We start from the raw sequence: 14,941 nt of genomic DNA, 5'->3' as shown, positions 1-14,941 counted from the left end.
TACCTAATATAATTATACTACAGTCAGCGTCAATGATATATGTTGTCCACTATTTGTAATGCACTTTGCATCTTTTTTTTCAAACATGTTCAGTATCAGTGCACGTATATTTTTTAAATATTGCGAGTGCCTACCCAATCATACTTATATTATGCTGTTGACGCTTACTGTGTTACATATACAATATTTCGGGGCCTATAGACATGTGGCCAATCGCTAACGCTCCATGACAAACGATATACTAGAGGTATTTTCTGTCGCAATAGTAGTAGCGATAGAGAGTTAGAGAGAGTTGCGTTGCGTATCGCTCGCATTGCCAGATCGAGCCTCAGCGATTGACCACTTGTTTAACGATCCAGTTCTATCTAGTTTTTTCGTTGACATAAATCACAAGTAGGTACCTAATGATGTTTGTTTCTTAATAATGCACTCATATTAGGATAGGTGCAGACACTATCGAACAGGACATAATATTAATGTAGGTACCTAATTTAATTATTTATTTTTGCAAACAAAAACAAAATCACACATGCATAGATAGACGAGACTATTTTATCACTTATCACAAACTTTATGCGGTAAAATTTAAGTATAGGTACGCTACCTAACTTATCGGAATAGTATATGTCTAAAAAATCTTAGCATAGCAGAATATATATGTATACAATTTTAATAAAAACCACAACTACGAAAATATTTAAACGATAATTGATAGGTACCTAACTAATTGATAGTGTCCAAGCACCTAATATAGTGTTAAGACTGTTAAGAGTCACACGGACACGCTACTGATTCCTGAATAACCGGTCTAAAGTAAAGAAATTTAGGGTTTTTATGGTAAATTGCTAGCACTTTTCGTTGCTACCTTGCGTTTAGAGAAAAAAATAGCGCCAGTAAAAAGCTAAACAGTTTGTAAGATGTTGGAAAAGTTCACTCGCTCTATATAATTTCTTTGTGTTTTGTATTATTACATTTAGGAATGATATCTACTGACAAAAATAATATACGTCACTGGTTATTTCAAAGTGTCGTTATAAATAGAGCTTAACTTCCATTTAATTATCGAAGTTCGGTTTAGGTTCCCGGTACGTGTGACTCTTAAAGTTTTTCTTACTTAGAAATAACTAGGTATGTACATCTTATGCTCAATGAACCATAGCTCTGATTACTTATAATATTATAAACAAATGAATGGCAGTCATTATCACATTACTTAGGAAGTGAAAATGTATTAGTTTACAAGATGACGTCATAAAATCTATTTTATAAAACATACCTAAATATCGCATGGAATCGTTTAAAAATGTTCAAGAGTCATGGGTAAGCATGCAAACGACGTGCATAGTAAATTATACCTAAGTTTGAAATAATGTACCTACTTAGAATGGCTAAGTTGGTAATTGACAGGTAGTTTGTCAGATGCGTTCATTTCTAGATGTACTACGATTTCGGCTTTAAGCTCGGCTCGAGAATCCGTAATATCTGATAAAAGATGGTTGTCATTTGAATCATACTTCATACTAATGTAACACCAAAGATGACAATGTTCTAGTCGCGCGTCGTGTTTGCAAAAACCATGGAGAGTAAGGTACATAGGGCCAGTTGCATCATTTGTTCGTCACGCAGATGAAACTTCCCATACAATAAAATTACTACGATTTCGGCTTTAAGCTCGGCTCGAGAATCCGTAATATCTGATAAAAGATGGTTGTCATTTGAATCATACTTCATACTAATGTAACACCAAAGATGACAATGTTCTATCTGTCCTCGCTTCGCGCGTCGTGTTTGCAAAAACCATGGAGAGTAAGGTACATAGGGCCAGTTGCATCAACCGCATTTGTCAGACACATCATCGTCACGCAGCAGACGTCTATGAAACTTCCCATACAATAAAATTTAACGAACGCTTTAACGGTGACAGACGGTTTGATGCAACCGGTCCTTAGACTCTACTCGGTGGCGTCTTCGCAACGCAACACATATTCCTTGGGTGGATTTTAAACACGACCTAGGCATATAGGTACAGTCGACCAATTGGAACTTGGAACCCTAGGCCACTGTAGAACTATGTCATAGTGACTTTATAAATCAGATTGTAAGAAATCTCTTACTGTTTGTCATTTTGACATGGTTGTAGAGTGGCCTAGGGTTCCAATTGGTTGACTGTACAAGATATAGTGAAAGTGCGTTATCACATTATCCGATCCGATGTCGGACCGATATCCCATACATTACAGGCGTTGGGTTTTTTCTATTGAAATCCTTCCGACATCCGATATCGGATCGGATAATGTGAAAATGCACTAACTAGGATCAACCTTTAGTTTCAGACTTCGGCATACAGGATGGAGGTATTCTTATTGATGTCATATTCGTTTTTTCATCAAATATTTTAAAAACGTTTCATTTTCAAAAATTTCTAGTTAATATGTAAATAAGAACCTTTTTCGGTTATATCCTTCTTTGTAACACCGGAGAAGAATGTCATGTGTTATGACAGTTAATTTCAACAGACGATGTCATGGCGATGTGTTCGCCGAAAATACATAAAAATAAAATATTTAAATTCTATTTTATTTTTATAGAAACAGTGGAAATGTTGTGTGTTTAAAATAATCTGCAAATAATTTTTCAATGTATTAGATTTTCCTTGACAGATTTATTTGATTAGTGACTAAAATGTTTAAAACACTCAATCAAAACTTTTAATTGACTCGTGTCCTGGAAAAATGGTTTAAATATTAATGAGTCCCAGACATTACTTATTAATTGGCTATTTTGGCTAAAACATACCTATTGAACAAGTTTGTTTCGTCATTCGCGAGTGAATATTGTTAGGAATGTTAGGTATCTATTAAGTGAATACCGTAAACGCACACGTAACTGATTTTCCGAAGCTATTAGTGTTCTTATAAACCGGGAAAAACATTGATATAACCCAATATAAAATGTGACATTGCGTCTTGAAAATTGTGGACCACTTGTAGACCATAGTTGTGTTTACTGAATTGGGTTGTGTGGTTTTCTACGGTTCGTGTTTGAAGGCTGTGAGAAATCCAGGTTCTGGCCATACAACATGTAAACTTGGACGTTCAAAAGCCAAAGGTTAGTAAATATTATTATTTAATCGTTATTTTAGATTTGCCGCGTCACTTTTATCCGCTAGTATCGATAAGTAGTAGTTGATGTACCTATCCCCCTTATACAAGGCTTTCTTTCCAGTCCTGTTATTTGTATTATCTTCTAATATCATTCATATAACATTGTCAAGCATCAGCGCTATTCTACTCCTAACATAACTAGCATTTCTTAATATCGCACCCATATCGGTTCTACAAAAATAATTACTTCCGCCAGACATTTAATTTTGTCGTCCCTAGGGGACTGACAATTAAATGACTTTGGTTCTAACCAAAGATTTCAAAAGTAAGGATAAAGCAAGTCATATAATTTTGACTGAACATTCTTATGTGATGCGCTATGATGGAACGTTACAACTCTATGCGATTCTGACACATATAATTATTATTTTTTAAATAAATGCTCATTTATTCCATTATATTACAATTATAAATAATTAATTTAGGTACGAGTACTAGCGGGAGCCTGAAATGGCAATTTCGTTTTATTTTTAATGATTGTCTGGCTTCAAGTAAATAACGGCTGTTTGATATGGTAGGTACCTATAACAAATTCAGCTAATATCTTTATACAAAACAACGTACAACCAACATTTCTTATATCAATTGAAAAGTTTCGTAAATATCCTACAAAAGCACCTAATCACTTAGTTATAATTGATATGTTTTTTTTTCAAAGTACATATTTTGCAATAACGTTCATCTCTATTTGAATCTTTCTCACAGTAAATATCTGATTTATTTAATAGTATGGCTCATCGGCCAATTGTCTTCATAAAACGCGTGCCTTCCTAAATCTTGACGTCGCGTCGGAATCATCGACAATTAACTTTGAAGTGTTATGGCTTGTAAATGTAGGAGCAAAGGTTTAATTCCCATAGAAAATTTAAATTTCGCGCCAATTTTTAGTGCCAAGATTTGGTTGACCGTATAATAGATACGGACCTAGGTTTGTACAATAATCAACGACAATCCATATAAAACTCGTATCATACAAAGCTTACCTAACGTGCATCTTTGACGTGAACAAGTTGAAATGATATTGTGATTTGTGATGATCGCGGAACGGCCATGGCTAATTACAATGAAATAAATGCCTGACAAAATATTTACATGCAAAATCACGCCAACCAGGTTAAGTGAACGCATAAGTTTTTATCACAGCCCGTTTATTAAAATCTTGTCTTTATAGCTACATCTAGACTATGACGCGTATCTAATAACCTCAGTAAAAGAAAACGTCTTAAAATAACAAAAACCAAAGCTTTCAAGTACTAGTATTACCTAGTACTTATAACGTTTATTTTTGGCGTGTAAATTTCATTTTGCCGAGTACCTAACTTTATTGAGTTTCGGAGAAAATTCAGTAAAACGGGCACACCTCGAGGGATCTCAGGTTACGCAGATCTTAGATTAACATCGGAGATTACTGCCTGCCTCGCGTACGAAATCCGCCCCAGCTATATTAAATTCTGAGCATGTTTCAAAATTTAGCGACTAAATATCGTAAATACAGTCAATACAGGTTTACCAGCGGTAGTAAAACGGCACTAAGCCACAGAGGAACAATGCCATACCTACTTGATGTTGGGCATGAAGATTCTCTGTTTTTAGGCGACAACTACTTAGTGCCCTAAAAAAATCTATGAATTTTAGTATGTCCCAAACATTTTTTGTCAACACCATAAAAAGTCATCACGGAAGGAGAAATATTTCTCCTCATGTCCAAGCACAAGTAGGTATGACATAGTCTGTGCACTCCTCCGATTTCCGATGTAATGCGCCAATCGAAATCTGTCTTCTGGTGTAGGTACCGTGTATGTCTGATAGCGAAAGAACGTAAACTTGCATCACGCGTCACAGTCTAAACGCGTCAGCATCAGGCGTGAAGCAGCAGCACGGAGAGCAGCAATGAGGGCAGCAAAGAGGGCAGCGGGCTGGCCGCGGCCGCCGTCGGCTCCGGCATCGTCAGGTTGGCTGACGGCTGCGAGAATGTCGACGGCCGGATTGCGTCCACTGGGGAGAAAAAGTATTATGAATTTATTATAGAAAAGAAAAACATCGGGGCAAGCCAAGAGATACGCGAGGTATTTTCATACTGTCTCTCTTGCTCCTAGTAAACTAATAACGTACCTACCTATTTCTTACGCGATGCGACATTTTGGCCGCGTTGGGTATTCTCAAAAATTAATAGCGACATTAGCGACAAACGAGTGGTTTTGATAGAACGACTAACGCCGTGTCTTGCGTGGGCGACGGTCGCGCGACCGTCGCCATCGCGTCTTATACTTCCATATCGATAAGGTTTGATTTCGTATGCGTCGCATCGCCGACGCGCGACTATCGCGCGACCGTCGCCCACGCAAGCCACGGCGTAAAAATGTAAATTCAGATCTTGGCTCTGTTCGGGCACTGTTTACGAGATATCCTGCCATTTCATCCCTGGATCATACCGCTTTTCTTATGGTATTTCTTTTAAAAGGTAATAGAGACTGAAATATAATAATTACTCAATACTTTCACCTATCGAAGTAAAATTGTTGTCTTTAATTAAGCATCATTGTGCACACCATTTATCGTTTTGGTCGGACGTAGGTATACCTACATCATTCCTCCATGTTTTGACCAGGGACCGGAAAACCCCTTTTTAGGCTTAACTTCATCAATTTGCTTACCCAATCAATTTGCTTACCAAATACAATGGCAAGCTTTTTTAAAGGTAACCTTTTAAAAAGGTAAGCTTATTGAATCTGTTACAATGAGGTTACCATAACTACTAACTAAGTTAACTCCGAAACCCTATCGCGATAGGGTTTTTCAAACCTGTTTTCATTGAGTTATGGTAAGCTTTATCCGTCCCTTGTTGTTTTTCTACATTTAAACTGGTTTGCTATAGATAGAGCTTGTCTCAGACGCATGCACTCGAATTTACGGAGTTATTACCATTTGACTTACGTCATTTACTTTCTGTGTTTGATAGTACAATTATTTACCTACTCGTACTCATCAGGGACATGCTAGAAATAAATATCAATAGTATAAATTGTATATTATAAGGGAATAAAATGAAGTAGGTTTTTACAGCTAGCAAGGTTTTGTACCTACTTTTTAGTTTTAATTTTTATTTATTTTGAACTTCATTATCAGTCTCATAAAAATAACTATAACAATGCATGTGCTCAAAAAGTGCGTTTACAATGCATGTGCTCGAAAAGTACGTTTTTTACGAAGCAAAATCGTGCAGCAAGTTGTAGGTACTTTTAAAGTATTACTTTTCCACACTAGTTCTTTTTACTTTTAATTTTGAACTTCACTATCAGTCCCATAAAAATAGCTATAACAATGTATGTGCTCGAAAAAAGCGTTTTCTATAAAACAAAATCGTGCGGAAAGTAGTACATTTCCGCACTAGTGTTTTTTATATTCCAATTTTATTTAAATTTTGAACGCCACCATCCGTCCCAGAAAAATCTTTCGGAAAGTAGTACATTTTCGCACTAGGGTTTTTTACTTTTAATTTTTTTTAAATTATGAACTTCGCTATCAGTCCCATAAAAATAGCTATTATAATGTATGTGCGCGGAAAGTGCGATTTCTATGAAGCAACATTGTGCGGAAAGTAGTACTTTTCCGCACTAGCGCTTTTTACTTTTCAATTTTTTTTTAAATTTTGAACTTCACTATACGTCCCAGAAAAATCGTGCGGAAAGTAGTACTTTTTCGCACTAGTGCTTTTTACTTTAATTTTTTTAATTATGAACTTCGCTATCAGTCCCATAAAAATAGCTATTACAAATATTACAATGTATGTGCTTCGAAAGTGCGTTTTCTATGAAACAAAATTATGCGGAAACTAGTACTTTCCACCCTAGACCTTTTTAATTTTCATTTTTTTTTTAAATTTTGAATTTCACTTATCGTCTCCGAAAAACCGTGCGGAAAGTACTACTTTTCCGCATTAGTGCTTTTTACTTTATTTATTTTTTAATTTCGAACTTCACTGTCAGTCCCACAAAAATAGCTATCAAAATGTATGTGTGCTCGAGAAGTGCGTTTTCTATGAAACAAAATCGTGCGGAAAGTAGTACTTTTCCGCACGAGTGCTTTTTACTTTTCATTTTTTTTTTTAAATTTTGAACTTCACTATTCGTCCCCGAAAAACCGTGCGGATAGTAGTACTTTTCCGCACTAGTGCTTTTTACTTTATTTATTTTTTTAATTTCGAACTTCACTGTCAGTCCCACAAAGTCCCTACATGTAAAGTGGGGGCTGATATTTTTTTTCATTCCAACCCCAACGTGTGATATATTGTCAGATAGATATTTAAAAATGAATAAGGGTTTACTAAGATCGTTTTTTGATAATATGTTCGGAAATAATCGCTCCTAAAGGAAAAAAAAGTGCGCCCCCCCCTCTAACTTTTGAACCATACGTTTAAAAAATATGAAAAAAATCACATAAGTAGAACTTTATAAAGACTTTCTAGGAAAATAGTTTTGAACTTGATAGGTTCAGTAGTTTTTGAGAAAAATACGGAAAACTACGGAACCCTACACTGAGCGTGGCCCGACACGCTCTTGGCCGGTTTTTTTTAATTTTGAACTTCACTATCCGTCCCCGGAAAATCGTGCGGAAAGTAGTATTTTTCCGCACCAGTGCTTTTTACTTTTAATTTTGAACTTCACTATCAGTCCCATAAAAACAGCTATTACAAAAGTGCGTTTTCTATAAAGTAAAATCGTGCGGAAAGTAGAGTACTTTTCGGCACTGGTACTTTTTACTTTTATTTTTTTATTTTATTTTGGACTTCACTACCAGTCCCATAAAAATAGCTATTACAATGTATGTGCTCGAAAAGTGCGTTTTCTATGAAGCAAAATTGTGCGGATAGTAGTACCTACTTACTTTTTCGCACTTGTCACTAGTGCTTTTTACTTAAATTTTTTTTAATTTTGAACTTCACTGTCTGTCCCAGAAAAATCGTGCGGAAAGTAGTACTTTTCCGTACTACTGCTTTTTACTTTTTTTATAATTTTTTACTTCTCTATCAGTCCCATAAAAATAGCACTGTATGTGCTCGAAAAGTGCGTTTTCTATGAAGCAAAATCGTGCGGAAAGTACTTTTCCGCACTTGTGCTTTTTACTTTTTAATTTATTTTTAATTTTGGACTTCACTATCCATCCCAGAAAAATCCTGCGGAAAGTAGTATTTTTCCGCACTAGTGTTTTTTAGTTTTAATTTTTCTTTAAATTTTGAACTTCACTATTAGTCCCATAAAAATAGCTATTAGAATGCATGTGCTTGAAAAGTGCGTTTTCTATGAAGCAAAATCGTGCGGAAAGAAGTATTTTTCCGCACTGGTGCATTTTACATTTCATTTTTTTTATTTTGAACATCACTATCCGTGCCAGAAAAATAGCTATTAGAATGTATGTGCTCGAAAAGTGCGTTTCCTATGAAGAAAAATGGTGCGGAAAGTAGAGTACTTTTCCGCACTAGTGCTTTTTACATTTCCATTTTTTTTATTTTGGAGTTCACTATCAGTCCCATAAAAATCGTGCGGTAAGTAGGACTTTTCCGCAATAGTGCTTCTTACTTTTTATTTTTTTTTAATTCTGAACTTCACTATCAGTCCCATAAAAATAACTATTGCGATGTATGTAGGTACTCGAAAAGTGCGTTTTCTATGAAGAAAAATTGTGCGGAAAGTAGTAGGTACTTTTCCACAATAGTCACTAGTGCTTTTTACATTATTTTTTTTTAAATTTTGAACTTCACTATCAGTCCCATAAAAATCGTGTGGAAAGTAGTACTTTTCCGCACTAGTGCTTTTTAATTTTCAATTTTTTTATTTTAGTTTGAACTTTACTATAAATCCCATAAAACCAATGTCTTTCAAATTCGAAAATTGTACTAACATAACTTTTCATTTTAATAATTACTAAAGTATTTTGTCTTATTACGTTTTTTTATTTAGGTACTCGCACAATGCATAGTAAAGCATTGTTTGAAAACTTTGAAACATGTGCGCAAAGATGATTTCCGAAATTCCGACTCGTGTCGGCTTATATGACACTCACTGTCGATGAAATGAAATTATTTGAAACGTTGTCTTTGAAATAATATTCGAACAAGTGTCTGTCGGCGATTCAAGGGTAAACCGAGTGTCTCATCAGAAATCACCTACTTTCCGCACTTGTTGCATAAATAGCTATTTTGACATTTTTAACAAAGCCCAATTGAGAAGATGTTTTCAATTATCTAATTGTAAGATATCGATACAATTATTTGCTTTCTTTCACAATATTTTTTTTAGTTAGTTCTTTACTAAAATTTGCTCTCAAGTATGAGCGTCTTTGCTGAGATGGTCCGACGGCCAAACAAAAGGTTGATCTTTAAAAAGCCAAAACTATAATTGTTCGGAAACGCACAGATATAAACATAAAGATAGATAAACAATAGAACGACCCGGCGCGCGCTACGAATGCATTCAATGCCAAAACACACTATGATAATTCAGGTCAGTTATGTTTAATAAGTAGAACTTTATAAATAGGTTTTAAAGTCCAATATTGTTTGAATTGACATAAAGCGACGTTAAAACTTGTTTAGAGACGGACGTATGAGCTTGTACTCGCTATGGTTATTCAATAGTAAGTTGAATTTCAATGTGCGCAGAGATTAAAATTGCTTAAACGGTTTAATAACTAAAATGATAGGGTAACCTTTAAGACTGGGTTTGATTTTGGTTAGAGGTTAATTAAGTTAACTGTATCAGATAGGCTTACCCTATCAAAAAGTTACCCTTACAAAAGGTTACCATTATGGTTGGGGTTTTTAAAACAACTTCTAAAATAAGCCTATGAAAAACCCCGGTTATGGTAAGCGGTTCCGGTCCCTGGTTTTGACTCGCATAAAATGTTCGGGTAGTCCCAAACGCTCACTTACCAAAAAGGTATACATAGACCCAGCGATAAGAGAAATCATCAATATCACGGAATACGGCTTGACGTTTACTAAAAGTTACGTAACTCCAATACCCATTAGCGAGCCGCGATCAGGCAATTTCTATATCAAACTCCAAGTACATAAAACTCGATTCATATCTCCGGCCGAGGGTATATTATCAAGCGCCCGCCGAGAGGGTTCTTGCACAGATAGTGTCACATTATTTTCAAAGTTTCGCCCGCAAGCCCTTTCGGGCAGACCGAGGATTCTTCGCGCGATGAGCTATAAAGAACATCTCGGTTGCTCTTTTGGGGATATCTTGAACGCCAACCCTTGCTGGATTGTGATTTACAGGTTGTTTTCATATCATTTTGACAAAGGTAGACGTCCTAAATGAAAGTCCTGATTTTACTCTAGAAAATAGAGTAGGTGATGTTTTATAAAATGAAGCAGCATTTTGAAGTTAATTCACTCTTATTATTTATACTGCTTTGTGATGACCCCAAGTTTACAACTATCGCTGTTAATTTAACTACCTAGTAAATACGTTAACGATATAGCCGTTCAAACGGGTCGTTAAGATCACTAAAGAAATAAACCAACACCACTAAAGAAATAAAACAACACTACAATGCGATTTACAACCCATATAAACTTCCAAGCATTAAGGAAAGTAATTTAAGTAATGTACGAGTAAGTGCGTTTTCACATTATCCGATCCGATATCGGATTTCGGAAGGATTTCAAAGGCAAAAATCCAAGATGGTGGATCGGATCGGATAATGTGAAAACGCACTAACTGCCCCGCGATTTTCTGCCTATGTATTTGGCCAAAGAGGCGTTATTGATTTTATTTGTGAATCTGCTTAAAACAATATTCTTGACTTGAAATGCTATGGATATGGAACGATCGATTCCAGCTAGATACGCCGTGCGTAGGAAATTTATTACCTCCAATAATAACCAACGCAGCATCGACTGTAGTAGTAATAACAAGACTAGCGTCTGATGCAAATATAAGATTTTGAATATCAGAAGAAGGGCTGTTTTAACTTATCGCAGGTATATAGGTACATAACTGCCTACCTAGTAAATATGCACATGCAAGTCGACTGACAGTGTGCGTTTTTTATCTAGGAGCAAACGCAGCAGACGAAATACCCGGGTAAGTATTTACCAACGTATTTTTTTAGCTACAGAACTCAGAAGGATTTTTTACCGCTTGAAACACCGTCAAATCTTTAAGGACACTCACCAATGACAGTATCGTTCCTCTGGTCCGCGAACCTATCATGGATGCTCCGGAACTCCGGAATGGTGCTGACACACGTGATCTCGAGCCGGCCGGTGGCCACCAGTTGCAGTTCCGACACCGTGACGTACAGCTCCCGGTCCGGCCGGGATCGGGTCCTGCTCCGGTGCCGCGACGACGCATGGATGACGTTCGGCTCGTGGTCGTGCGAGTCGTGCAACTGGAAGTTTATGTAATAGACGGAGAGCTGGCAGGATTTTGGAGTAGGTCCTTGAGGCAACCTGGAAAGGTGCTCAGATGCTTCTCTGATCATAGCCAACATCAGGTCTGCAAGTCTGGCAGCTGGGGAGCGGGGCTTTATCGAGCTATGAATTTTTAAAGATTTAATTTTTTGAGGCCCAAAAAAGGTGTTTGAGGCAACCTGGAATTATTAAAAAGTGAAAATAGAGTTCCTCAGAAGTCGCATAGTATTTATGCCAGATCATTTGGCCGGGTCCTTCACCGTGCCAGAACGGTACAAAGTGGTAAAAAAAAAATTCCAAAAAAGGTTCTTGAGGCAGTCTGTCATTTTTACCAGTGAAAGATGAGGGTCTAAATAGCCATGGAAAAATAATGCCATGACATGAGGTGGGGTCCGTACCCTGCCATTCGATCTTGAAAGTCAATTTTTTAGTTTTTCGTAAATAACTTGCAAACGGTGGCCCACAGCAAATAAATATGTTAAACAGAAAATATCTACATAAAATTTCCTACAAGAAAGGTTATGTACGTTTTTTCGATAGGATCAATATATACATGGATAATTTAGTAAGAAAGTTTTTTTTAATCGATTACATGCTCCGTTTTTCGTCAATACCTCGTAAACGGTGGCCCACAGCAAAAAATTATGTTAAACAGAAAATATCTAGATACAATTTCCTATAAGAAAGGTTATATAACTTTTTTCGCTAGGATCAATTTTTTAGTTGGAAAGTATTTTTAAATAGATATTTGAGCCGTTCTTTGTTGATAACTCAAAAACGGTGGCTCACAGCCAAAAATAATGTTAGACAGAATTAATCTACATAATATTTTCTACAAGAAAGGTTCTATAAGATTTTTCGCTAGGATCAATATTTTAGTTGGAAAGTATTTTTAAATAGATTTCATGGGCAGTTTTTTGTTAATAACTCGAAATCGGTGGCTCACAGCCAAAAATAATGTTATACAAAATTAATCTAAATAATATTTCCTACAAGAAAGGTTCTATAACATTTTTCGCTAGAATCAATATTTTAGTTGGAAAGTATTTTTGAATAGATTTCATGGGCCGTTTTTTGTTAATAACTCGAAATCGGTGGCTCACAGCCAAAACTAATGTTTCACAGAATTAATCTTCATAATATTTCCTACAAGAAAGGTTCTTTAATATTTTTCGCTAGGATCAATATTTTAGTTGGAAAGTATTTTTCCAACTTCCCGGACCGCCGGCGAGTCCATCAGGGACGCTCCGGGCCTTAGGCCCTACGCGGAGCTCGGCCTTCGGCCTTCGCTCGGCTCGAAGCTCCACCGTTGGGCCTTCGGCCCGCCGGTTACGCTTGTTTAAGACACTTTTGTAAGGAAATTGTATGGGAGCACTTTATGCCCGCAGTGAAATTACTTTGATTTGGCCCGGGTAGGAGCCTAAAGGTGAGCTCCGTTCCTGCGGCCCTCCGCGGGGTCGGCCTTCGGCCTCCCACCCTGAAGCTCGCCCTTCGGGCTCGCGAAAATACTTGAAAAAATTATTTTGCCATAACGGCGGCCATCTTGGATTTTCGAAAAAATTTTTTTGACATTTGTATTCTAGGGGCCCATACCTCTCCGTATGCAAAATTTCAGCGCGCTCGGACCAACTAGAAAAAAAAAGTCGGCCATTTTGAATTTTTTTGATGCAACTTTTTTCTACTCGGGCTCCTGTATGACATTTGATCGAGCACCCCCCGGCTATCTCTTACGGTTTAAAAGTTGCGATACAAAAAAAGTGGAAATTTTTTTCCCATTTGTAGCATTTTTCAAATTTTTTTTATATCATTCTAATCTAGACCCTAGAGAGATTCTATGACCAAAATTTGAGCACTCTAGGATAAACTTGAAAAATCGACAAAAAACAAGTCGGCCATTTTGAAAAAAAAATGGCGGCCTCAAAAACTGCCCAGGGTCCTCTATGACATTTGGTCGAGCACCCCCCAATATCTCCCCCCGTTTAGCCAGGCCGTCCAACATTTTTTGACCCAAGAGTCGCAGACCAGATTCCATATTTTTTTCACACGTCTCCCCGCTCCCTCTATACAAAGACACTTCGACCGTCGAAATCGGTTCAGCCGTTCTCCAGATATAGGGAGAGGTTAGAAATCAGTGGGGTTGCAGCTATATATAAGACCGTATGCCTGTTTGCCACCCACGGGATCAAGATTTGTTAAGTCGCAGTATACAGCATTTCTCCGAACTATCTAGCTACTTACGAAAGCAAGGAGCGCCGGACGATCGAACGCAAGTCCGTTGTCTACGACCTACGAGCGCTCGGCGCAGACTGAGCGGGCCCGTATCAACACAGTGTATTTTATTCGAATTTTAGGTGCTTTAAAAAATAAAACCGCCTTCAAAAATAAGCGCGTTACAAAACACGGAGAAACTAAAAAGCCAAAAATAACAAACCTTTGAATTCAGATTTCTTATCAGATTGCAATAATCTAAACATCCAAATTATAAACAAATCAATTATTTTTGAAGTCGGTACCAGACCTGTTTGCCCCTCCCAACCATACGCAGGCTGGCCCCGCCTTCAAAAATAATTGATTTGTTTATAATTTGGATGTTTAGATTATTGCAATCTGATAAGAAATCTGAATTCAAAGGTTTGTTATTTTTGGCTTTTTAGTTTCTCCGTGTTTTGTAACGCGCTTGTTTTTGAAGGCGGTTTTATTTTTTGTTAAAAAGTTAATTTATTTGTTGATTTTTAGTGATATTATATGTATCAGTCCGAATATATGTACAGTAGTGAAAGAATTATCCTTTAACTCCTAACCATTGAGGAGTTGACCTTCCATCATCAGCTCAGCCACATAAAATTACTACCGTCAGGCGTAAATACTGGTGTACCTTTGAAAAATACACTAAAAACCTTACATGTGCCTATAACATTTGAAGAGTTCCCTCGATTTCTCCAAGATACCATCATCAGACCCTTTTTTAGGGTTCCGTACCTCAAAGAGGAAAAACGGAACCCTTATAGGATCACTCGCGTGTCTGTCTGTCCCTCTGTCACAGCCGATTTCTCCGAAACTACTGGACCGATTTACTTGAAATTTGGCACACGTATGTAAACCTGTGGCCCAAAGACGGACATGCAATATAATCAAATGAAATTAAACGAAATTTAATCATAAAAGGGCACTTTTGGGGGTAAAATTGAAAATTAAAAATCAAAGTTATTAGAACTATATTGTGATACATATCAAATGAAAGAGCATTTTATAAGCATTTCAAATATATTTTTTTTATAGTTTTTATTTTGGTAATTTAGAAGTTATTTAAGAAAAATTACCATTCCCCCCCCTTATCTCCGAAACTACTTAGCGT

The 14,941-nt window shown here is 36.7% G+C and overlaps 1 protein-coding gene across 1 annotated transcript in view; it reads right to left on the bottom strand.

Moving 5' to 3' along the window:
• Positions 1 to 2,226: 2,226 nt before the first annotated feature.
• The window catches only part of LOC125242552, an 84,619-nt gene continuing 71,904 nt past the window's right edge, over positions 2,227 to 14,941 (bottom strand). Inside the window, exons 5-6 of the mRNA XM_048151314.1 lie at positions 11,348 to 11,564; positions 2,227 to 5,159 (exon numbers count right to left, since the gene is read on the bottom strand). Of these exons, the coding sequence (XP_048007271.1) occupies positions 5,023 to 5,159; positions 11,348 to 11,564 (354 nt within the window). The 3' untranslated portion in view covers positions 2,227 to 5,022. The remainder of the gene's footprint in view (positions 5,160 to 11,347; positions 11,565 to 14,941) is intronic.

Source organism: Leguminivora glycinivorella, chromosome 1, assembly GCF_023078275.1.
Source record: "Leguminivora glycinivorella isolate SPB_JAAS2020 chromosome 1, LegGlyc_1.1, whole genome shotgun sequence".
In the NCBI taxonomy this organism is placed as follows: domain Eukaryota; kingdom Metazoa; phylum Arthropoda; class Insecta; order Lepidoptera; family Tortricidae; genus Leguminivora; species Leguminivora glycinivorella.
Note: the sequence above shows the minus strand (reverse complement) of the source record. Positions and strands in the feature narration are given on the sequence as shown.